Source organism: Eschrichtius robustus, chromosome 14 (genome assembly GCF_028021215.1).
Source record: "Eschrichtius robustus isolate mEscRob2 chromosome 14, mEscRob2.pri, whole genome shotgun sequence".
NCBI lineage: Eukaryota > Metazoa > Chordata > Mammalia > Artiodactyla > Eschrichtiidae > Eschrichtius > Eschrichtius robustus.
In genome coordinates this window covers 48,828,321-48,854,629 of record NC_090837.1, presented here as the reverse complement: position 1 = coordinate 48,854,629, position 26,309 = coordinate 48,828,321, and the positions used below count along the sequence as shown (strand labels likewise).

Here is a 26,309-nt window from a genome sequence, read left to right as displayed (position 1 = left end):
AAAGCTTATCTTTTACTTCTTAAACATAGTATGAATAGTTATTTTATGATCTGCATCCAATAATGTAAATACCTGTAGTCTTTGTAATCTACTTCTGTATCTAATTCTTCTAGCTGATGCTTTTGCTGTCTCTTTTCCCAGTGCTCTTGGCTATCTTTACTGTGTGTTGTCCATTTTCTTCTGGAAACCATTTCTGGAAAATCTTTGAGTCCTAGGATAAAGCTGAGTTAATCATTTGCATCCTTATATTTTTGAAAGCGGTTCTATTTTGCAATTTGTGCCCTTGGATATACCCAGACTTTATTTTCGTTTCCTAAACCATGATATTCAAAGCTCCATTTTATCACATTTCCAGGGCATTCAGAGCAAAAGTATCTTGTATGATCTTTTTATCCCTTTGATTATAATGCATATTTAGTGTAGAAAAGAAAGTGTAAAATGTTCAAAAACAGATTGAAAACCTAAAATCATGTCAATAGACAGAGGTAACACTATTAATATATTACCGATTTTTTCATTCTTGATGAACCTGTGTTCTGATTTTATTCCCATAATTGAATTTTTTGTCACATTGTTATATAAATTTCAAATACATCATTTAAATATCTGTACAAAAGTCTGTTATATTAGTGTACCTTGATTTTTGCCAGGATTACTCTAATTTTTATATTTAGGTTTTTATTTTTATGACTTTCTGTAAGTACATATATTATGTTCAGAAATCTTAGCATCATTGCTGTTTAAAATTTCTAAGTAGATTTATAGAAGTAGATTGGCTATAATATTTAAAAATTTCTAACCCCTCTCTAAAACTGCTTTCCAGAAATATACCACTTACTGAAGCTGAGCAGTTCATGAGCTTGTTCTGCTATGCACTTATGCTAACATTAAGTACTACTATTGTTTTAAAAAAATCTATTGCAATACAGTAAATGAAAAAATATACTCTCAATATTGTTTCAAACTCCATTTCTCTGATCACTAAGGAGGTGGAATATTTATACATCCTCTCTTGAATTATACTTTTTCTAAACAATTATTATGTGCTTCCAAGGAAGAAATAAAGAATTTAGGATTCAGAGAGGCAAAATAGCTAACCTAATTCCCACAGATAGCACAGCTGGCATTTGAAACCTGATTTTCTATATTTTGATTCAGGATTTTTCTTATGTCATCTTTAGCAATTTAATTTGACTTCAACTTAAATGGCCTTTAGTGAATACTCAAATATGCTTATTAACATGTTAGTCCAATAATAATAATCCCAAATAGTAGATCTAACATTAAAATTGGAATTCTGTTAGGCCACAGGTAAGAGTGTGGTGAGTTCACAGAGCTGTACTTTTGACAGTGTAGCTGGAGCTCAGAGCAAGTGCTTTACCTAACTTGTGTTTATGTATATGTGTTTGTGTGCACGCGCCCACGTGCATAAATTCGTACGCATGTGTTTTTGTGTGGCAGGTAGGCAGGGACAAATATTGAAGGTGGGGAACTAAGTGTCAGATAGTGAATCATTTTAAGGGGTTTGGAATCTGCTGAAGAGTGTGGAAATCCACTAAAAAACTCGTATGGTCAGATTTCTCTTTTAAAGACATCGTTTTAGTGGTAGTTGGATGAGGTAAGGTTTGGGACCTCCCTTCCTAAGGGAGGATATTTTTTAGTCTTGTTGCATGGCTTTTTTTTTCTTTATGTGACCCAAGCATTTGTGGCTATCTCTTTTTGAGGTTCAAAATCCCACGCTCTTGATTCTTCCTTTAACTTTCTGAAGCTGTTCTTTCTAGGAATCCTCGTTTATCTCTGCTGGTCCCCTGATAGATTAGCTCAGAATTCTAAACACAGCCCATTTGCATTCTTGATCTACTCCCTATCCCAGGAATTTTACCTACTCTCATTATTTTAACATGTATCATATTTTTACTTTACTTTTTAATCTCTAGCCACATCCTTTATTTCTCCTGATAGTATCATTTTGAATATCTACCCTCTCCCCCAACATCACATCTTGACACCATTATCTATCAAGTAGGTTGTTTCAGGCATCATCCTATTATCCCTCTCTACCATCTTACAGCCAACATCTTACCAACTTCTGTAAAGTCTGTCTTTCAGATGTCGGTCTCCAATAGGTGCTTTCCTTTCTGTCTGTTTCAATTACCAATGAAATGAACCAGGTCCTAATTGTCTCTTAATTGGAATATTAAATAGGCTTCCAACTGGTCTACCTCGTTCAAGGTGTGAGCCCTCAGATTCAGCATATAGAGCATCACTGGTACAATTTATCTACAAAGGATGAATTATTATTGACTTTCAAAAGCTTTAAAAATTTTCAGAGGCTCCGTACCAGCTATAGGATAAAGCTTCCAGACTGATACATTACAAACAGTCATCTGTCACCTTCACAGCTCCAGACATCTCTTACTACTCCCTTCCATGATTTTTTAATGTTCTAGCCTATTAGAATGCTTACATATTCAAACTCATATTGTTTTAAGCTTCAGTCTTTGCAGTCTTTGTCTTTAGTATTCCTCTGCTTCCCTTCTTTTCCTTCCCCCACCCCCTCCTTCTCCTCCTCCTCCTCTTTTTTTTGGCTTGGTTTTTTAAATATGGTTAATTGATCATTCATACAATAGCTCAGACATTAGCTCTTCCCAGATGCTTCTCCTCATGGTAACTTATTTTCCCCTCTCTACAAACCAAGGTGGTATTAACTGCTTTTTCTGCTGCTTCCATTATTGTACTTAGGATTGCAGTGGAATATCTTTTTCATGTCTCTTTTTTTTCCTTCATGAGAATATAAACTGGCAACCTTTGTTTTAATTCATCTTTGTACCCCAGTCACTTAGGGTAGCACTTGACATGTATTAAGTGCTCAACAGGTATCCATTAAGTAACTCTCCCTGGTTACCTCTCTCCTAGCACTTATCACACTATGTACAGTTACTGTTGGCTTGCTTATTTGTTGTCTCCTCTCAGCTGAGCTCCTTGCTGGCAGGCATTGTGTGTGTCTGCATGTGCGTGGGTGTCTGTGTCTTTCTCAATAGGTGTTAAATAAATACCTTAATGAACAAATGAGAGCTGAATATAAACATTTGTTATCCTTGTTTCTTTTTATGCTTCAGTGTCTGTGCTTCTATTCTCTCTGCTATATGTTCTGATACCACATCTATCTGTGCTTTTTCTGCTGCACAGCAATATTAATGGTTATTTACCTTTTTTTATATTTGTATTTTTTTCTCTCATTGTCTTTCATCTCATTTAACCAGATAGCACTGTAATGAAGATCCATACTGTTACACACTTTTTAATTTAAAAAAACCACTATTAAATCACTTGTTTTTTAAATACGGTTACTTGAGCATTCATACAATAACTCAGACATTAACTCTTCCCAGGTGCTTCTCGTCATGGTAACTTATTTTCCCCTCTCTACAAACAAGGGTGGTATTGATTATTACTACCTTATTCAATGTGTGCAAGCACAGTGTATATTATCCTTAATTTATTTTAATTTAATCTCTGTAACACCTTGATGGTAGGTATTATTAAGCAAATTTTACATGAGGAAATTGTGTGTGGAACTATCCCCCCAATTACATAAGGAGCAATCAGGATTTGAATGTAGGTCTATCTGACTCCAAAATGTATGTTCTTTCTGCTTAGTAACATTGCCTCTCCTCTTCCACTGGCAAGTCTTGGTTCCTATTTCTGACGTGTTACAGCAGGATCTGGACACATTTACTAACTACTTCAAAAAAAAAAAGTCAAAAGCTTATTGCTTTATTCAATTCTCCATCTCTTTATTTGGCTATAGCCATTGCTTTTCTCAAAAGAGCTCTGTTGTTTTTACACTCTTCTTTGTTTTTTCTTTTTTATTCGACCATTTATGTGAATCACCTTCCCCTTAGTCCCAGCTTCTTTTTATTTCCTTAAGTCCACAAATAATAGTAAGAAAATTCTTAAAGCAAATCATTGGCACTCATACATCTAGTGAATACCCCCATGAAACTTCCCCCAGTTTGTACTGTTATATCCACCATCTCACCATTTGATGCCGGTCCCAACGGTTATACTATTTGAATAAATTACATAATTAATTCAGTATATGATCTATTTCATATATAGTTCATTTTAAAAATGGCAACGTTAAAAAAAAGATGCCATACTTAAAATTTGTTCAGTACTATGTGCATAACAAATAGTTGCAGGATATATGATTACTTACCTTGCAGGAGCAGTGTATATACAATTTAATAATTTTGTCTTTTAAATAAGCCAACATCCATTTGCAATGGACCTTTTACATTTGGGACATTTGACTTGAGCAAATAATTTCACTTGATTGCTTATTCACATGATAGGCAGGCTTAAGCAACCTAAGTCAAGGAAAATGAACTTGTTTAAGATGATTTGATATTGATTAGTTTGAATTTAGTTTGCTGAAGTTAACTGTGTGGTATGAATTCCTATATAGCCATTTTCTTACATTTAAGCTCTGTAAAATATTCTGAATATCTACTTCTAATGCTCTGCTGTACCTCAAGCAAGACCATGCCATTGTAACTGCAGTGATCCAAAGATGGGGTTGATAATCGAGGGAAATGAGCAAAAAACCTATTGAACACCATAAAGACATACTGGTATATTTTATGAAATGTGTTTATCAAGAGTTAACAGGATGGTGATTTATTTGTAGAGATGGCAATTAGAGTATTATTGAAGTTGTTAAATAGCCTGGAATACTTAGAATGAATCCACAGGGTACTGTGTTTTTATATTTATTTAGCTATATCTTACCAGCCTATTAATTTGAGTTACTTCATAGGAGTATAGATATAGACTATGATTTTTTTTTAAAAAAACAGTAAACCTTTGACAGCAAACCTTTGAATGAAAATTCTTAAACTATTTTGCTTTTATTTTTTAATTTCACAGATATTAAAAGAGAAAATGGTATATGCACCATTCAAAATAACTACTCAGCAATGTGTTAGCCTAGTTTAGACTTTTCTTAAAAAGGAATTAAAATCTTGCAAATAAATCGCCCTTCCTATTTCTATTCTCTCCCTCTTCAGAAGCGATCAAAACCTGAATTTGGTGTGTATTCAGTACATGCAAGAACTTGGATTCTTAGTTCTTAGACCTACACATTCCTAACAGTCTTGTCTTCCACCTCACACCAACCACCCTCTATGATAGTTTTACCTATATCTTGTCATTTCCAATACTGGAGTTACCTGCCGATCTCAATTTTAAGAGTCCACTCTCTGACAACCAACACCTCTCTCTCCAGCTTACTTACTCTCCTAGTACTGTTACTCTAACAATTATTTGACCCTTTAAGATGACCAATCTATCATGCCTACTATATTTGTATATTCCCCTTCTTGTCCTTCCTTCCTTTCTTACAGAACCTACTTATATTTGATCAAAATAAGCATTCATTTAAATAACTTTCAAAACCTTGTTTCTGCGACTTGAAAAGCCCTATCATTGAATTAAGCCAGTATCCTAACCTCTGATTGTGGCTAAAGGAAAACATGAGTGCACTAATTTCTGTCATCATGGGGGGATCCTGGTTTGATGGGCCTTAAAGGTTATAGAATGTGAGGTCTCTTTATGAAAAAAAGAACATAAGATCATGAATACAGAATGCTCACAGCCATTTTAATGTCACTTGACAGAAGATACATTAGAAAAAGAAAATAGTCTTAATAAATTGTGGTTAAAATGTCTCATTTTTGCAAACTTTACAAAAACATATGGCCATGTGAAAACACTGTTAGGAACACTCAAAGGACTGTATAAGGGCTGGGGATCAGTTAGAGGCCCTCATATTTAAGCTTCATTAACATTGGAATACATTTGCCCCTGAGTAGAACTTAAATTTTATGGCTATAAGTCTCAGGTGACATTCAGCACTATCAAGAAATGTCTAGACAGTTCAGTTTTTCTGACAACTGTTTCATATCTTCTTACTCTCTTCAATCCTAATGCCCACATCACTCTCACTTTAAACTAATAATCTTCCCATATAAATCATAGAGAACACAGATGCAATTAAATGAGAATTACCTTTTTCTCTTACCAGTCTATTTGCATCTGTCTTCACACATTCTGATATAATAATGGAAGGCCCTTCTGCTCATTACCCATGCACTTGCCAAGTAGATGCTGTTGTCTCTTACACAGAGGCTTTGCACTTGCAATTTTCTCCTCTTTCCCGTGAATCACTGTTATTTCTCTCTTTCAATAGCGTATGAACATTGCCTAATATTGCTCAGCTTGGAAAGAAGCAAACACAAGGTAAAACAGAGCCCTGCATCCCAACTCTGTCCTTCTGTTCTTTATAACAAATCTTATGCAAATAAACACTCCTGTTTCCATGAACTCACACTTCATTTTCTATTCAACCCATTCAAACAAGGATTTTCTCGAAGTATCATATTCTAGATCCAAAGTCATTTTTTCTCATTAATTTGAAGATATTTTTCAGTTTTTCTTTCATTTAGTTTTTAAACTATTGTACATACTTAACGTGTACATCATGGTGATTTGAATATTCATAGTGAAATGATTACCTCAATCAAGCTAATTAACATACTCACGCAGTTACCTTTTATGTGGGTGTGTGATGAGAGCACCTGAAATATACTATCTTAGCAAATTTCCAGTATTTACTACAATATTATTAATTACTATTATTAATTATAGTCATCATGTTGTACATTAAATCTCTAAACTTATCCATATTTTATTTAGTTTTGCTTGATAAGACATCTGATGGCATTTGGATATCATTTTTTTGTTAGTAATCTATATTTTCTCTCTGGGAACTTTAGAATTTTCTCTTCCTATTTCAGAGTTCTGAAATTTCACAATTCCATGTCTAGGGGTATGTGTGTGTGTGTTTCTATGTGTGTAACATATCCAGTTTACCACTAAGCCAACATGGGTCATTAAATTGAAAAGTCCCACTTAGTGGGACTTTTCAATTTAATGACCCATGTTGGTTTTCAGTACTGGAAATTTTTCAGGTATGATTTTGTTACATACACCCCCATCTGTTATTTTCTTCAAAAAATTTTCAGTTTTTTTGAGGTATAATTGTCAAAATTCTGTATATTAAAAATGTGAAATGTAATGATTTGACAAACTTTGTGAAATAATTACCACACATCAGTAACCTCACATAGTTGCTTTTTTTTAAATTTTGTGGTGAGGTCTTAAGGTCTACACTCTGGGCAAATTTCAAGTAAGCGATACAGTATTATTAACTACAGTCATCATACTGTACATTAGATCCTCAGAGCTTATTCATCTTATAACTGAAGGCTTGTACCTTTAACCCTATCTCCCCCATTTTCACCACCTGTCAGCCCTTAGTAACCACCATTCTGCTCTGTATTTCTATGACTTCTGTTTTTTTCTTCTTTAGATTCCTCATATAAATGAAATCATACAGCATTTGTCTTTCTTTGTCTGGCTTATTTCACTTGGCATAATGCCCTCTAGATTCATCCATCTTATTGCAAATGGCAGGATTCCCTTCTTTCTCATGCTTGAATAATATTTCACTATATATCAATATATATAGTGATCTCACAACTTCTTTGTTCATTCATCCATTGACAGACACTTAAGTAGTTTCCATATCTTACTATTGTGAATGATGCTGCAGACATCTCTTTGAGAAACTGATTTTGTTTCCTCATATATATAACCAGAAGTGGGATTGCTGGATCATATGGTAGTTGTGTTTTTTGTCTTTTTTTTTTTGAGGAACCTTTATACTGTGCTTCGTAATGGCTGTACCAATTTACATTCCCACGAACAGTATACAAGGATTCCCTTTTCTCCACTTCCCTTGTGAGCATTTTCTGTCTCTTGTCTTTTTGATAAAAGCCATCTTAACTGGTGAGAAGTGATACCTCACTGTGTCATTGATTTGCATTTCCTTGGTGATTATTAATGTTGAGCACCTTTTCATGTACTTGTTAGCCATTTTTATGTCTTCTTTGGAAAAACGTCTACTCAGGTCATTTCCCCATTTTTATAATTGGGTTATTTTGTTTTTACCTATTGAGTTATATAAATTCCTTACACATTTTGTACATTAACCCATTATTACATAAATGGTTTGCAAATATTTTCTCTCATTCTGTAGGTTGCCTTTTCAATTTATTAATTATTTCTTTTGTGTGCAGAAGATTTTTAGTTTGATATAGTTCTACGTGTTGATTTTTGCATTTGTTTCCTGTGCTTTTGGTGTCATATGCCAAATATAATTGCCAAAACCAATGTCAAGGAGATTTTTCTCTGTGTTCCCTTCTAGGAGTTTTACAGTTTTAATTCTTGCATTTAAGTCTTTAATCCATTTCAAGTTAATTTTTGTGAGTGGTGCAAGATAGGAGTACAGTTTTTGTTTTTGCATGTGACTATCCAGTTTTCCCTGGATATTTATGTATTGACGAGATGATCTTTTCCCCACTGTGTGTTGCTGGCACCCTTGTCAAAGATTAGTTTACTCTATATACTTGGGTTTATTCCTGGGCCGTTGATTCTGTTGCATTGGCCTATGTGTCTGTTTTTATGCCAGTACCATACTGTTTTGATTACTAAGCTTTGTAATATAATTTGAAATAAGAAGTGTTATACCTCCAGTTTTGTCCTTCTTTCTCAAGATTACTTTAGCCACTTTGGACCCTTTTTGGTTCCATATGAATTAGGATTTTTTTTCCTGTATCTGTGAAAAATGTGATTAGAATTTTGATAGAGATTGCATTGAATCTCTAGATCACTTTGTGTAGTATGACCTTTTTAACATTATTAATTTTTCTAATCCATGAACACAGGATATCTTACCATTTATTTTTCTTCCTTAATTTCTTTCAACAATGTCTTATAGTTGTCAATATACAGAATTTTCACCTCCTTGGTTAAATTTATTCTTGAGTACTTTATTATTGTTGATGCTATTATAAATTGGATTGTTTTCTTTATGTCTTTTGCAGGTAGTTCATTGTTAGTTTATAGAAATGCAACAGATTTTTATGTATTGATTTTGTATCTTGCAATTTTACTGGATTCATTTAATTATACATTTTTTGGTAGAGTTTTAAGGATTTTCTATATAAGACCATGTCATCTGCCAACAGAAAATTTTAATTATTCCTTTCTTTTTTTTTTTTTTTAAAAAAGAATTATTTATTTATTTATTTTTGGCTGTGTTGGGTCTTCGTTTCTGTGCGAGGGCTTTCTCTAGTTGCGGCAAGCGGGGGCCGCTCTTCATCGCGGTGCGCGGGCCTCTCACTATCGCGGCCTCTCTTGTTGCGGAGCACAGGCTCCAGACGCGCAGGCTCAGTAGTTGTGGCTCACGGGCCTAGTTGCTCCGCGGCATGTGGGATCTTCCCAGACCAGGGCTCGAACCCGTGTCCCCTGCACTGGCAGGCAGATTCTCAACCACTGCGCCACCAGGGAAGCCCAATTATTCCTTTCTTATTTGCATACTTCCTTTTCTTACCTAAATTCTCTGGCTAAAACTTCCAGTACTATGTTGAATAGAAGTGGTAAGAGTTGGCACACTTGTCTTGTTGCTGATCTTAGAGGAAAAGCCTTCAGCTTTTCACCATTGAGTATGATGTTAGCTGAGGGCTTGTCATATATGGCCTTGATTATGTTGAGGTAGATTCCCTCTGTACTCACTTTGTGGAGAGTTTTGATCATAAATGGATGTTGAATTTTGTCACATGCTTTTTCTACACCTATTGAGATGATCATATGGTTTTTATCCTTAATTCTGTTAAAGTGGTGTATTGCATTTATTTATTTACATATGTGAACCATCTTAGCATCCCAGGAATGAATCCCACTTGATCATGGTATATGATCTTTTTAATGTGCTGTTGAATTCTGATTGAAGATTTTTGCATCTGTGTTCATCAGAGATATTGCCCTGTAATTTTCTTTTCTTGTAGTGTGTTTTTCTGGCTTCAGTATCAAGGTAATGCTGGCCTCATTAAATAAGTTTGTAAGTGTTCTCTCCTCTACAATTTGTGGAAAGAGTTTGAAAAAGGTTCGTGTTAATTCTTCTTCAAATGTTTGTTAGAATTCATCAGTAAAGCCATCAGGTCATAGCTTTTTTTCATTGGAAGTTTTTAATTACTGATTCAATTTTCTTATTATTGGTCTGTTCATATTTTCTATTTCTTCATGATTCAGCAGGTTATACGTTTCTAGGAATGTATACATTTCTTCTAGGTTACCCAAATTTTGGCATACAATTGTTCATAAGTCTCTTTGATTCTTTCTGTATTTATGGTATAGGTTGTAATGTGACCCCTTTCATTTCTGATTTTGTTTGAGTTCTCTCTTCTTTTCTTAGTGTAGCTAAAGATTTACCAATTTTTATATATTTTAAAAAACACACCTCTTTCTGTTGATGATCTCTTCTGTTGTTTTTGGCTTATTTCGCTTGTTTTGCTCTGATTGTTGTTTTTTCTTTTCTTCTCCTAACATTGGGCTTAGTTTCTTCTTATTTTTCTAGTTCTTGAGGTATAAAGTTAGGTGGTTTATTTGAGATCTTTATTTCTTAATGTAAGCATTTATCATTATAAACTTCTACCTTAAAACTCTTTTTGCTGAATCCCGTAAGTTTTAGTATTTTGTGTTTTCATTTTTATTTGTTTTAAGATATTTTTTGATTTCCCTTCTGATTCCTTCTTTACCCATTGGTTGAGTTCTTGATCTTTGGGTCTTCTCTTCCCAATGCCCTAGCTCTCTATGAACCTATAGCCTCCGTAACTGAGTTGGTTCTTTCACAAACGAGTGCAACTCACACAAACCCCTGCTGTGACGTAGTGAACCTTGACCTGGTAACCCGTCTGGTGGAATACCTTCAGCTAGTTTCTTCCTGCTTCTCCTCAACTCCTGCTTTGCTTTCCAGTTCCATTTCTATTCTACAGGCATGGTTACCTCATTTGTGACTGTAGCTATGTCTTTTTAGTATTTTATTCTTATATCGTATGCCTCGATATGTATTTGGAACAAAGGTGTTACCCAATCTGGACAAGAAACAACTAATTTGCCATAGAACCTAGTAAATATTTCTCTGTGTTTTTGAAAATTTTATAATGATAATAATGCCTTACTTTTTTTCCTCTATTAACTCTTTTCCCTTAGCTATTGGTTCTCTTTTTGAGAGTTTTGTTTTAGTTATTAGTTTTCCTTTGTTGAGTTTTGTTTCTCTTTTTCATGGGCTGAGTGTTTCTTATATTTTATTTTTTATATATATATAAATATATATAAAATATATAAATATATTTATGTTTTCTTATATTTTATTATTCTTAGTAGCAATGTTATATAAGATTAGAAAGGATGGGTTGCTGTAGAAGGAAATGAGTGCTCTGAAATTTGAGCCTCTTGGCTCCCCAGGCCTTTCTTATTAATACGCTTATTCTCCTAAAATTGAACACAGCATAACGATTAGAGGTAGCCATCAGGAGAAGCAGAAAAATAAATGGAATTTTGGGATATATTCTCTCTATTCAAGTTTTGATTAAGTATCTGGTTATTTTGCATTTTTGACAACATAAAATATTACCTTGTTCCTTTTTTACTATTATTAAATGTATACTGTTTTGGAATAATCATATCAGTGTTTTTGCTTTATTTTTTTAACAGCATAAGGAAAAAATCAGAGCTCGAGTCTGAAATCCAATCTTTGTTGCACCTGAGGTCAAAAAATGAAGATGTTCTTAAACAACTATACAAGGAAGCTTATAACATTGGTGCCATTTTCCACCTAACCAGATTTAAAACAGAGGAATTAGAACAGAAAATAGCAGAAGTGAGAAGAAAATTCAAGGTTTGTATCTCTGTGTTCTTCTTAGTTATGAAAAGGGTAATGAGCCTGAATTTTATCGATTTAATATTGATAGAGTTTAATTTAAGCTATGTTAGTCTTTTCAAAAAAGTCACTCCTTCTGATAAATCAGAAGAAAATCACTTTTCTTCAGAGGTCCAGCCTGAATAGAAGAGAAATGGGGCTCAATGTAGCTAATTAACACTCGTGTCTACTTTTTTCTATCACCAACCTTAAGCTACCTGGATCACCAGAAGAGAGAGCGGTGCTTGGTTCAGTCTCATCCTACATATCTAACGTATAATAGTTCTGTCTCTGGTAGGAAGAAGGGATGCTGGGAAGTGCCCTTGCACACTTACCAATGTAAGAAAAGGGAGTACCTACATTAGGCCTGCAAATTATTAGATTCCAGAGTACCAAACAATTAGTAGACCACAGTGCTGCAAAAACAACTGCTCATATGCGTCTAATCCATTCCTACATGAGAGAGATGACAAATAGCCACTCCCAGCCACGTGGCATAGAGACTATCAAAGTCAACTCCGTTTTATCACACCCGGGGGGACCACTTTAACAGGCTACTTCTGTCCATCACACATCACATCCGCACCTCTTCCATCTTTGGCGTTTTTGTTATTAAAGACTTTTGGTCATACAAGTATCTGTAAAATACAGAGTCTGTATTCTCTGTCCAAGCCCTGTAGTAGCACTGTCTTCACTGAAGACTTTGTCTTGTGCTATTTAAATTTAGGACATGTAGATTGTCTGCCAGTAAATGTTTCTGTACTGAGAGACCAGGATTTTCTTCCCATACTGAGTCCAGCTCTCCGACTAACTTGGTATATTGTGCCTGTGTCCCTTCCCATGGGTTATTCAATGGGATGTTCATATCTTATATGTTTCAAAATCAGTATAATAAAAGTTATGTATAGTAAAAATTAACCTCAAAATTATTTTAGAAATATAAGGTATGTGATTATATACATGGTTTAGCATATATAACAATATTATAGATGTCATTAATAATTTGCTTTAATTTTTCATTAACATGTGTTTCTCTATGGCCATCAATTAATTTTTTTTCATTGAGACTATCAGTGAAGACATCATGCACTGATTTGGCCACTTAATGTTTTTATTTATTCAGTTGACAGGAAACCCTTGGTATCATTCATGTATTTGTCCCATAGCTGTCACAACCGACTTTAATTCTTCAGACATATTGCTTCACTAACCTGAGGCACTCGTTTATTAAGAAGGATATTGCATTGAACTGTTTATTCTAAATTTTCCTGATGTCATAAACTACAATATGTAGGTTAAGTGCAAATTTGTTGCGACTCCACTATACTTGCTTTGCCAACCCAAATTGCCAACCCAAAGCGAAGTGTCTTTCTGGCTAGATCAAGCCGAATTGAAGAAATTGTTCATCAGGTCCTTTAACTGCTGTATGGTAGCTGAGAGATAACTAGAAGGAAGCAACAGAAAGAAATTACTCCATCTAGGAAATATTCCCCTTTACTAAACACGTCTGCTAATCTCTGAGTTGAATATATAGGGCATTAAATTTCTAGATGTATACAGGTGTATCTGTGTCAGAGTGGTAATGAATTAAAAATAAATTTCTAGATAGTCCTTAGATAATGCACGTTTGTAGTAATTCATGTTTGTAGTTTCTACCTTTGCAATGACCCACTGTCTTGCATTGTCTAATTAATGAAAATCTATATAATTTTCTCAGTCAGGGCATCATGTTTTTCTTGCAGAAAATTTTGTGTATTTGTTGATCCTGGCCTGAAATTAGTCCTTAATACATGTCTTCCAGAAATTAATTAGAGCCATACCACCTACGAGCTAGATCTGAAAAATAACTTTTTATAGCCTTAGAAGTAGACTTTCAGAATTATGTTTTTTTCAAATGCATCTGTAAAATGTCTGATAAGTTTTAGGCAGTCTTAAACTAGAAACAACACTGAACAATCAAAATATCTAGCAGTTTCTGGAATATTCCAGCTATTACAGATGATTTGCCCCAATATTTCCATACCTTCAATCCCAATAACTGTTCCATTCAGAAAAGACATGATTAGCCAAGTCTTAGGATAAAATTAGCTGATAGTGATGGGAGATAAATCAATAAAAGGGTAATATGTGTTCAATTATGGTGTGAACAGAAAATCATCCAGTATTGTCTGGAGAATGTGATATTGTAACAAAAAAAAAATCTTGAAAGCTTTCATCAGATGTTAAGTACTTCTTAACATTCAGTAGAAGATTTCTGTTCAAGCTGCAGGAATTTGGAGGATTTTTGCTTGAACATATTGGAATTTTGGTAGAAAAGTAAAATATCAAGCCATTCTGGTTCCAGGTTAAAATGATGGTATTAGAACTAAGTGGAAACTTACTAGAAAAGAAGGAAGGCAGTAGAAAGGAAGACAGAGTTTTCAGCAAGCCTATTATATGCTGGACTCTATACATGTTAATTGATTTAGTGTTTATGATTCTGTGTGGTTGTTATTAATACACTCATTTTGGGGTGAAGTGATTTGCCCAAAGCAGCCTAGCTTTTAGGTAGCTGTGTAGACTTTGGGGACAAGGTCTTCTGATGCTGGTCTTGGAATAAACTAGTCAGTCGGATACTAACTACACATATACTCTGACCAACAAAGATTGAGTCAGGTTCAAAAATTCAAAATAACCATATTAGGGATGATTTTTAAGACTTAGTTTTTTTAGGGCAGTATTAGGGTCACAGCAAAATTGAGTTGAAGGACAGAGATTTCCCATATCCCCATGCTTCCACACATGCATAGCCTCACCCATTATCAACATACCCCAGCAGAGTGGTACATTTGGTACAATCGATGAACATACATTGCCACATCATAATCACTCAAGGTCTATAGTTTACATTATGGTTCACTCTTGATGTTGTGTACATGCCTTTATTTTGAACAAATGTATAATGGCATATGTCCATCATTATGGTATCATACAGAGTATTTTAACTTCCCTAAAAATCCTCTATACTCTGCCTATTCATTCCTCTCCCCACTCCCCAAACCATGGCAACCACTGATCTTTTACTCCATAGTTTTGCCTTTCCAGAATGTCATATAGTTGGAATCATACAATATGTAGCCTTTTCAGATTGGTTTTTCTTACTTACTAATATACATTTAAGATTCCACCATGTGTTTTCATGACTTGATAGCTCATTTCTTTTTAGCACTGAAAAATATTCTATTGTCTGGATGTACGACAGTTTATCCATTCACGTACTGATAAGTATCTTGATTGCTTCCAAATATTGGCAAACCCTCCAGAAAGTACGCATAGAGAGAACTTACCTCCACATAATAAAGGCCGTATATGATGAACCCACAGCCAACATTGTTCTCAATGGTGAAAAACTGAAACCATTTCCACTAAGATCAGGAACAAGACAAGGTTGCCCACTCTCACCACTGTTATTCAACATAGTTTTGGAAGTTTTAGCCACAGCAATCAGAGAAGAAAAAGAAATAAAAGGAATCCAAATCGGAAAAGAAGAAGTAAAGCTGTCACTGTTTGCAGATGACATGATACTATGCATAGAGAATCCTAAAGACTCTACCAGAAAACTATTAGAGCTAATCAATGAATTTGGTAAAGTTGCAGGATACAAAATTAATGCACAGAAATCTCTTGCATTCCTATACACCAATGATGAAAAATCTGACAGAGAAAGTAAGGAAACACTCCCATTTACCATTGCAAAAAAAAAGAATAAAATACCTAGGAATAAACCTACCTAGGGAGACAAAAGACCTGTATGCAGAAAATTATAAGACACTGATGAAAGAAATTAAAGATGATACAAACAGATGGAGAGATATACCATGTTCTTGGATTGGAAGAATCAACATTGTGAAAATGACTGTACTACCCAAAGCAATCTACAGATTCAGTGCAATCCCTATCAAATTACCAATGGCATTTTTCACAGAACTAGAACAAAAAATTTCACAATTTGTATGGAAACACAAAAGACCCCGAATAGCCAAAGCAATCTTGAGAAAGAAAAATGGAGCTGGATGAATCAGGCTCCCTGACTTCAGACTATAATACAAAGCTACAGTAATCAAGACAGTATGGTACTGGCACAAAAACAGAAATATAGATCGATGGAACAGGATAGAAAGCCCAGAGATAAACGCACACACATATGGTCACCTTATTTTTGATAAAGGAGGCAAGAATATACAATGGAGAAAAGGCAGCCTCTTCAGTAAGTGGTCCTGGGAAAGCTGGACAGCTACATGTAAAAGAATGAAATTAGAACACTCCCTAACACCATACACAAAAATACACTCAAAATGGATTAAAGACCTAAATGTAAGGCGAGACACTATCAAACTCTTAGAGGAAAACATAGGCAGAACACTCTATGACATAAATCACTGCAAGATCTTTTTGACCCACCTCCTAGAGAAATGGAAATAAAAAATAAACAAATGGGACCTAATGGAACCTAAAAGCTTTTGCACAGCAAAGGAAACCATCAAAAAGACAGCCCTCAGAATGGGAGAAAATATTTGCAAATGAAGCTACTGACAAAGGATTAATCTCCAAAATTTACAAGCAGCTCATGCAGCTCAATATCAAAAAACAAACAACCCAATCCAAAAATAGGCAGAAGACCTAAATAGACATTTCTCCAAAGAGTATATGCAGATTGCCAACAAACATGTGAAAGAATGCTCAACATCACTAATCATTAGAGAGATGCAGATCAAAACTACAATGAGGTATTACCTCACACCAGTCAGAATGGCCATCATGAAAAAATCTACAAACAGTAAATGCTGGAGAGTGTGTGGAGAAAAGGGAACCCTCCTGCACTGTTGGTGGGAATGTAAATTGATGCAGCCACTATGGAGAACAGTATGGAGGTTCCTTAAAAAACTAAAAATAGAACTGCCAGGCAACACAGCAATCCCACTACTGGACATATACCCTGAGAAAACCATAATTCAAAAAGAGTCATGTACCACGATGTTCATCGCAGCTCTATTTACAATAACCAGGACATGGAAGCAACCTAAGTGTCCATCAACAGATGAATGGATAAAGAAGATGTGACACATATACAATGGAATATTACTCAGCCATAAAAAGAAACGAAACTGAGTTATTTGTAGTGAGGTGGATGGACCTAGAGTCTGTCATACTGAGTGAAGTAAGTCAGAAAGAGAAAAACAAATACAGTATGCTAACACATATATATGGAATCTAAAAACAAAAAAAGGGTCTTGAAGAACCTAGGGGCAAGACAGGAATAAAGATGCAGACCTACTAGAGAATGGACTTGAGGATACGGGGAGGGGGAAGGGTAAGCTGGGCCGAAGTGAGAGAGTGGCATGGACTTATACATACTACCACATGTAAAATAGCTAGTGGGAAGCAGCCACATAGCACAGGGAGATCAGCTCGGAGCTTTGTGACCTCCTAGAGGGGTGGGATAGGGAGGGTGGGAGGGAGGGAGATGCAAGAGGGAGGAGATATGGGGATATATGTATATGTATAGCTAATTCACTTTGTTATAAAGCAGAAACTAACACACCATTGTAAAGCAATTATACTCCAATAAAGATGTTAAAAATAAATAAATAAAAAAATAAAATAAAATAAAGCCACTATAAACATCCATGTGCAGGTTTTTGTGTGGATGTAAGTTATCAACTCCTTTGGGTAAATACCAAGGAATGTGATTGCTGGATCTTTTAATAAGAATATATTTTATTTTGTAAGAAACTACCAAACTGGATTCCAGAGTGGCTGTACTGTTTTGCATTCCCACCAGCAATGCATGAGAGTTCCTGTTACTTCACATCCTCACGAATAGTTGGTGTTGTCAGTGGTCACGATTTTGGTCGTTGTAATAGGTTTGTAGAACTAGCTCACTGTTGTTTTAATTTACATTTCTCTGATGACAGGTGATGAGCATCTTTCATATGCTTATTTGCCATTGTATATCTTCTTTGGTGAGATGTCCATTAAGGTCTGTGATATATTTTAAATCAGGTTCATTTTCTTACTATTGAGTTTTCAGGTTTTTTCAATAGTATTTTGGATAACAGCCCTTGATCAGGTGTGTCTTTTGCAAAACTTTCTCCTGGTCTGTGTCTTGTCTTCTCACTTTTGACATTGTCTTTCACAGAGCAGAAGTTTTAATTTTAATGAAGTCCAGCTTATCAGTTCTTTATTTCATGGATCATGCCTTTGGTGTTATATCTAAAAAGTCATTGCCATACCCAAGGTCATCTAGGTTTTCACCTATGTTATTATTTTCTGGGAGTTTTGTAGTTTTGCATTTTACAATTAGGTCTGTGATTCTTTTTGAATTAATTTTTGTGAAAGGTGTAAAGTCTGTGTCTAGCTTCGGTTTTTTTGCATGTAGATGTCTAGTTGTTCCAGCCTCATTTGTTGAAAAGACTGTCTTTGATCTATTTGTCCGTTCTTTTGCCAATACCACACTGTTTTAAATACTGTAACTTAGTAGTATGTCTTGATGTTGAGTGTGGTCAGCTCTCCATCTTTGTTTTTCTTCAGTATGGTGTTGGCTCTTCTGGATCTTTTGCCTCTCCTTTGGAATTACTTTGTCAGTATCCCCAAAATAACTTGCTGGGATATTGATAGGGGATAAATTGAACTTATAGATCAAGTTGGGGTGAACTGACTTCTTAACATTGTTGAGTCTGCCTATGCATTAACATGGAATATCTCTACATTTATTTAGTTTTTTAATTTCATTCATCAGAGTTTTTTAGTTTTTTTGTATGGCTCTTGTACATGTTTTGTTAGATTTATATCTAAGTATTTCATTATGGGGAGTACTAATTTAAATGATGTGTTTTAAATTTACAATTGCACTTGTTTATTTTTATTATATAGGAAAACAATTGATATTTGTGTATTAACCTTGTGTTAATTGCTATAATTGCTTATTTAGTTCCAGGAGTATTTTTGCTATTTCTTTCAAATTTTTACATAGACAGTCATGTCCTTCACAAACAAAGAGTTTTATTTCTTCCTTCCCAATCTGTATATCTTTAATTTGCTTTTCTTGTCAATGCATTTTCAAGGATTTCCAGTACAATACTGAAAAGGATTGTTGAGGTGGGACATCTTTGCTTGTTTGTACCTGACCCTAGTGGTAAATTTTGAGTTTTTCACCACTGACTATAATGGTAGCTGTAGATTTTTTGTAGATATTCTTTATCAAGTAGAGGAAGTTCCTCTTTATTTTAACTTATTAAGAGTTTTTACCACGAATGAATGTTGGATATTGTCAAATACTTTTTCTGTATCTATTGTTATGAACATGTGATTTTTTTCCTTATTAGCCTGTTGATATAATTGATTACATTAATTGATTTTCAAATGTTGTACTAGCCTTGCATACCTGGGATAAATCCTGCATAGTTATGGTGTGTAATTCTTTTTACGCATTGTTGAATTTGATTTGCTAATATTTTGTTGAGGATTTTTACATCTATTTTCATGAGAAATATTGGTCTGTAGTTTTCTCTTGTAATGTCTTTGTCAGGTTTTGGTATTACAGTAATGCTGCCTTCATAGAGTGAGGTAGGAAGTAGTTCCTCTGCTTCTATCCTCCAAAGAAAATTGTAGAGAATTAGTATAATTTTTTCCTAAATGTTTGGTAGAATTCACTAATAAACCCCGCTGGGCTTGATGCCTTTGTTTTGGAAGGTTATTAAGTATTGATCCCATTTCTTTAACAGGCCTATTTAGATCATCTGTTACTTCTTGTATGAGTTTTGGCAGATTGTGTCTTTCAAGGAATTGGTCCATTTCATCTCAGTTATCTAATTTTTCAGCAAAGAGTTTTTCACAGTGTTCCTTTATTATCCTTACAGTATCCATGGGATATGGATGTAATTATGTCTCCTCTTTCTTTTCTTCTGCTGACTTTGGATTTAATTTGCTCTTGTTTTTATAGTTTCCTAAGGTGGAAACTTAGATTTTTGATGTTAAATCTTTCTTCTTTTCTAATATATGCATTCAATGCTATGAATTTCCTTCTAAGCTCTGCTTTTGCTGCATATCACAATTTTGATAAATTATGTCCCCATTTTTATTTAGTCAAAAATATTTTAAAATTCTCTTGAGATTGATTCCTTGACCATGTATTATTTAAAAGTATGCTTTTTAAGTCTTTACATATTTAGGGATTTTCCAGTTATCTTTCTGTTATGGATTTCTAGTTTAATTCCCTTGTTGTCTGATCACAGACATTGTATGATTCCTTTTTTTTAACTTTTTATTTTATATTGGAGTATAGTTGATTAACAATGCTGTGTTAGTTTCAGGTGTACAACATAGTGATTCAGTTATACATATATGTGTATGATTCCTTTTTTAAAAGTTTGTTTAGATGTTTAAGGGTCATTTTTTTTCTTTTTTTAAATTGAAGTATAGTTGATTTACAATGTTGTGCTAGTTTCTTGTACAGAAACATAGTTCATTTATACATAAATATATTTGTATTTTTTCATATTCTTTTCCATTTTGGTTTATTACAGGATATTGACTGTATCAGTAGTTCCCTGTGCTATCTGGTAGGACCTTGAGGTTTATCTGTTTTATATAGAGTAGTTTGTATCTGCTAATCCCAAACTCCTAATTTATCCTTCCCCACCTCCTTTCCCCTTTGGTAACCGTAAGTTTGTTTTCTATGTCTGTGAGTCTGTTTCTGTTTCATAAATAATTTCATTTGTATCATGGCTTAGATTCCACATATAAGTGATATCATATGATATTTGCCTTTCTCTGTCTGACTTCACTTAGTATGATAATCTCTAGGTCCATCTGTGTTGCTGCAAATGGAATTATTTCATTCTTTTTTATGTCTGAGTAGTATTTTTAATGCTAGGAAAAGACAATGTGTTATGTCCTTAGAATGTTCTTGGCCACAGTAATATGGTCTATAATTTTACAGTTTAGAGGTTTGTGACTTTGCTTGAGTTCTTTTTCAAATATTTCAACCAGCCCTTAACTCCTTTTTAGAGAAAAATCTTGGCCCTTCCTTCAAATGCTATTTGTTCGTCTCTGAATCAAAGTTTATAGGGCCTTTATCTGAGCAAAGTAAAAATCAAAACCTTCTAAAAAGCTTTCTTGAAGAGCATAATTTCTGCCACTCCAGGCCTCCTTAGAGCAAGTCCATTTTGTTCAATGGACAGAACAAAACAAATTTAATAAGCCAAAATTTGATTTGTGCACTATGCAACTTCTATCACAATTCCAGGTGAAACTGGTGGTATTTTTACAATGGTTAGAAAATGGACATTCTGATAATTTATTCATTTTGATTCTTGAGAATTTATGCTTCCTAGTCAAATCTAGAGGATATTACTCTTGACCCATGTGCAAAATAGCCTTTATTGAGTTATGAGCTGATATTACATCCTTGGCTTTTAACAAAGGTTGGTAAAAGTAATGGTCAAAATTGACCATTGCTGCTTGGTTTTTCATACTAATGAGAGATATGGTCATACTGTTCAAGATGGTCAAAAATCTATGCACCTAGTTTACTTTAGATTTCAGAACTAAGAGAAAACTTTTCTTGATAAAATTGTATTCTTTCTCTTATTAATAATTAGGCATTCTCTAAAGTCTCATGTTTCCCTCTGGTTTAAGCAACCTAGAAGCTCAGAGTCATTTATGCTTTAAATTACTAGCACAATCACTCTTCTTTAGCCCTTTCTATGAAACATATTTACAACTTCGATCTTGTACTCTTTTACGTTTGTTCCATTTGATTTTAGTTTACTAAGATTCTTCCCTACTATATTCAGAGGCAGAATACTTTGTCAAAGTTGAGTGAAAGGAAGCCATTAACTGTAATATTGGGAGCATCCAATTAGTGGTACATGTTTGCTGGGAAAAAAGCGTTAAGGCACAGATAAAACAGAAGTAGTGTGAAGGTATATTAAGATGTAAGTCCTTCAAATGGCAGCTGGGTATCCCCTTAGTTAAGTATCAGAAAACTTTATTTTCCTGACACATGTATGAGGGAGTAAATAAACCTGAAAAATATGATAGGAATAAAGCATGTTGATGGTGCAGACATTTGAGGACAGAATAAAACTTTTATTTGACTTGGTGCAAAAACTACATGAAAACATAACTTCCATTTCCATTCTACTGGATTACAGATTTGTTTGCCAGAAAAGAGGTGATGAATTAGCTCTTTAGCATTTCCATTTCAATCTGTGAATTTTGTTTCTATTTTTTTTCTCCCTTTTCAAAGGGAAAGGTGATTTTGTTGAAAGAGTATAGGTTTTGGAGTCAAATGTTTCATTAATTTAAATCCTGGTTCTGCTAATTATTTATTTTGAGAGTATTACTTAACCATATTGAGCCTAGGTTTCTCGTCTCTTAAATGAGTTTAACAATACTTCTGTTGTACCTTTGTGTGATAAATAATATTGTATATAAAACATTTAACTTGGAGCCTGACAGATAATATATTTTCAAAAGTATTAGGGATAAACAACATAAAGAATACTTCATAGAAGGAGGCTACCTTAACTTTTTTGGACAGTCTTTAATAACTGACACATTTAACTCATGTCTGTCTCCTGATAAATGTGTAGATTCTGAAAAACACACTGAAAATAATAGTTATTTGTTGAATGCTTAAGGCGAATACTGCCTTGGGTCAACTCCTTTGTATGCATTATCTTCTACTCTCACAGTAATTTTGTAGAAAAGAATATGTTATCCCAATTTTACATCTATGAAAACTAATATTTGATAACGGAAAAGACATATTGATATAGCGACTCTCATAAGCTGCTGGAGTTTCCAACTGTAAATTAGTGTTGATAGAACCTTTCTGGAAAGTAATTTATCAGTGTAAGTAAAGAATTTTAAATACATTCATAATCTGTAATTCATTAACATTATTTCTAAAAATATGACTTAAAGTCACCAGATGACGAAGACGGACAAAAACTGTAAAGATGCATATTTAAAGGTTTATAATTAATTACATAATAACTGCCAGAAAGTATGCTACAGGAGGACAAGAAGTATTGTCTGTTCTGTACACTGCTGCATCGCTAGGCCTAACAGTGCTTAGAACAAAGTAGGTACTCAATAAATGTTTATGGAAAGCATGAATACATAGTTAACATATAGTGGGAAAATTTAAATACACAGATTTCTAGGTAATAGAGTAGTAGTTAAATATATGAGTACAAGGGTAAATTGCAAATTCATTTAATTTAGAATTTAAAACATTAATGGAAGTTCTGTTTTTTTAGTGGCTGAAAAAGACCTTACTAGGCTGACCCTACCAAAGATAATATTTAATCCGTGGACCTGCAAAGGAATACACCAGAAAGTCAAAATGTGTATCTCTGGGTTTAGGGGTTCACTTTAATTTTATTTTTAATTTAAAAATATTTCTACAAAAAAAGACACATATACCTTCATTAAAAAAAAAAGATAAAATAACATCGTTGTGTTTATTTTTGGATAGAACCAGGTTGGGCTGCCACCTGGATTGTCTATTAGGGGCCTGACCACCAAAAACTGCCCTGGCAGTGCCTAGCCAGAGCTGCCCTGCCCCACTAATTCAGCCCAGCACGCAGTTATTTGCACAAATCCCAAATTTTCCTTTATGATTTTAATTCTTAATTTTAAAGTCTGTTTCTCTCTGTTCATGGTCTCGTGCCTTATGTAATGAATTCTACAACTTTTTTCTTAGTGCCCCTTCTGTCACTGGAAATCAAACTGATGCTACATCCGTGATTCTGAGCTTAGATCTATTTATGTTTAGTGTCTCCTCCCATTTTCTCTTTAAACGTGGGTCTCTGGACACATAGCATTGACTGTTCCATGCTTTGCTCTTCAGCTGTCCTTTCTTGTAGCACAGGAGTCTCTTCCACTAGAATAGCTCTCTGCTGCCACCTTCTGGTTTCTGGCTGCTAAAGCCAGGCAGCAGGTCAAAGGTGACTTTCAGTGTGGGCTTTTCCCAACCTCTTGAGACGCTGTCACCCCCTTTCCCTCGGCTTCTTTCAAACTCTTCAAAGTGATCTTTTTATACATTTTTATTCCTTTTCTCCAAAACCAGAATTGAGTAGTTGAGACAGAGACCTTACAGCCTGAAAGTCTAAATTATTTACTGTCTAGCCCTTTACAGGGAAAGCTTGCAGACCCCTGCTCTAAAGAATGTTGGAATAGCTGATGTAGGGAGCAGCCACAGCCTTTAGGGATGCGGGAAAGTATCCACATAAGGATCAATTGTGGCAGAAGCTGCCTCCTGCAAAGCAGAATAAGGCCTTATAGGAGAGGGCGTGGCAGTGTTCAGTGGATGGTCCGTAAGCAGAGAAACTTGGCGAAGGTTGACTGGAGTTTGAATGGAATTTCTGGGTAGAGCACCTGGCTGGAAGGCGAGCACTATTGGTTCCTCACAGACCAGCTGACAGCAGCTCTGCAAAAGGAAGGAGAAATCAATCAAAACCAAAACAAGGCTGGGAAGCCCCTTGCTGCTGCCTCGCAAGCCCCTCCACGCCCTCTACTGATAAAGCCTCATTACTCCAGCTGGCAAAAGAAAACTGTTTACATACTAGATCCAGCTCCAGTATCTCAAATTAAAGTAAAAAATTTGAGCTAAGGATTTAGAGCTGAGGCAATAATTAGGTAACTGGCACAAATATATAGTCCACGTGCAAACTTCTCTGATTCAGTTGGGTGCTATATGTAGTCGAGCACCGTGTATTGCATTTATCTGTTATAACTTTGAATCCCCTTTAATCTTACAGTGTCCCCTACATTTTTGTTAAATTTGTCTTTCATTACATAGACATTTTTTAAAGAGTCTAGGCCAGTTACTTTGCAGAATTTCTCTCAGCGTGGACTTATCTTTCTGTTTACTCATGATTACATTCAGGTAAAACACTTTTGGCAGGAATGTTACATAAGTTATAATATTGTATCAATGAGACATATCACAAAACACACGGTATAAGTTTTTCTCATAACTAGTGATAGTAAGTTTGATCATTTGGTTGTTGTGGTCAACAGATTTATCCATCTCCCTGTTATGATTAATAAGTGCTCAATTGAGTGATATTGCAAGAATATGCAACTATCTTTGTTTCCAAAAAATCTTCATCCAGTGGACTTAGCACTCATTGGTAATTCTTGGTTGAATCCATTATTGTAACAGGTGTGAAATGGTGATGTTTCTGGGCTTTCATTCTCTTTACCACGCATTGGCAGTTTGAAAAACCAAAAAGCCTGGCACAGATTGCGCTGCAGGCTGTGTTCCTGAAAAAGGCACTCTTCTTGCAGTTCTTATTCAGTTACTTATCTTCCTGCCTTTCCTACCACCTCAACTATTTCCCTAGGTCTCAGGGAAAACATCCTATAGTCCTTGTTTTACTCTCCTCAAGATGCTATTTATGAATGAGAATATGATTATGATATTTTAATGAATCCCAAGTTTCTCATATAAAAAGATTTTTAAAAATATTTTTGAATTTGAAAAACCCTGAAATTTTAGCAATTTTTTGCTATTTGTTAATGCATTTGTTCAATAAATTGTTCATTCAACAAATATTGTGTACCAGACAGAGTACTGGAAACTGAGGGTAGAGGAGAGGGGGCTTACTTCAAAGTGCTATAGAGTGTGCCCAAGCTGTAGTATCAACAGTCTTGAGTATTGATACTTGTTAAATGTTAGTCATGGGGCAAATGCCATGACATCTGTGGTCTTAGTTTTCTCATCTTTGAATGTGGATAACTGTAGCTAGGTCACTAAATGGACATGATTCACTTACATACAGATGCGTGCATGCGCAAGCACACACACACACATACACACAGGCAGCCCTCACTTTGCACAGCATCAAGTTAGCTGAAACTTGTACATATCTGAGCCATGTTCCTATTTTGCATGGTCGCCACATGCACAAGTTTCAGTAAGCATGGCATCCTACAAGACGAGGGCTGCCTGTATATATAAAACATTCTAGGAAATTGCCTGGGATACAGCAAATTCTCAAAAGTGCTACTTATATGATTAAATCCAGAAATCTTTTTACAACTACTGTAGCCCTTTGTCTGTCCAGCCTCTCTTCTTGAACGTTTTCGATGATAGTGCAATCAGTGTTTTACTAAGAAGACCACACTTTTTTTTTTTAGCATCTTTATTGGAGTATAATTGCTTTACAATGGTGTGTTAGTTTCTGCTTTATAACAAAGTGAATTAGCTATACATATACATATATCCCCATATCTCCTCCCTCTTACGTCTCCCTCCCACCCTCCCTATCCCACCCCTCTAGGTGGTCACAAAGCTCCGAGCTGATCTCCCTGTGCTATGCGGCTGCTTCCCACTAGCTATCTCTTTTACATTTGGTAGTGTATA

The 26,309-nt window shown here is 34.8% G+C and overlaps 1 protein-coding gene across 1 annotated transcript in view; it reads left to right on the top strand.

The window, feature by feature from the left end:
* CCDC178 (coiled-coil domain containing 178) overlaps positions 1–26,309 on the top strand; it is a 368,496-nt gene that overhangs the window by 90,251 nt on the left and 251,936 nt on the right. Inside the window, exon 12 of the mRNA XM_068562450.1 lies at positions 11,683–11,866. Within this exon, the coding sequence (XP_068418551.1) occupies positions 11,683–11,866 (184 nt within the window). The remainder of the gene's footprint in view (positions 1–11,682; positions 11,867–26,309) is intronic.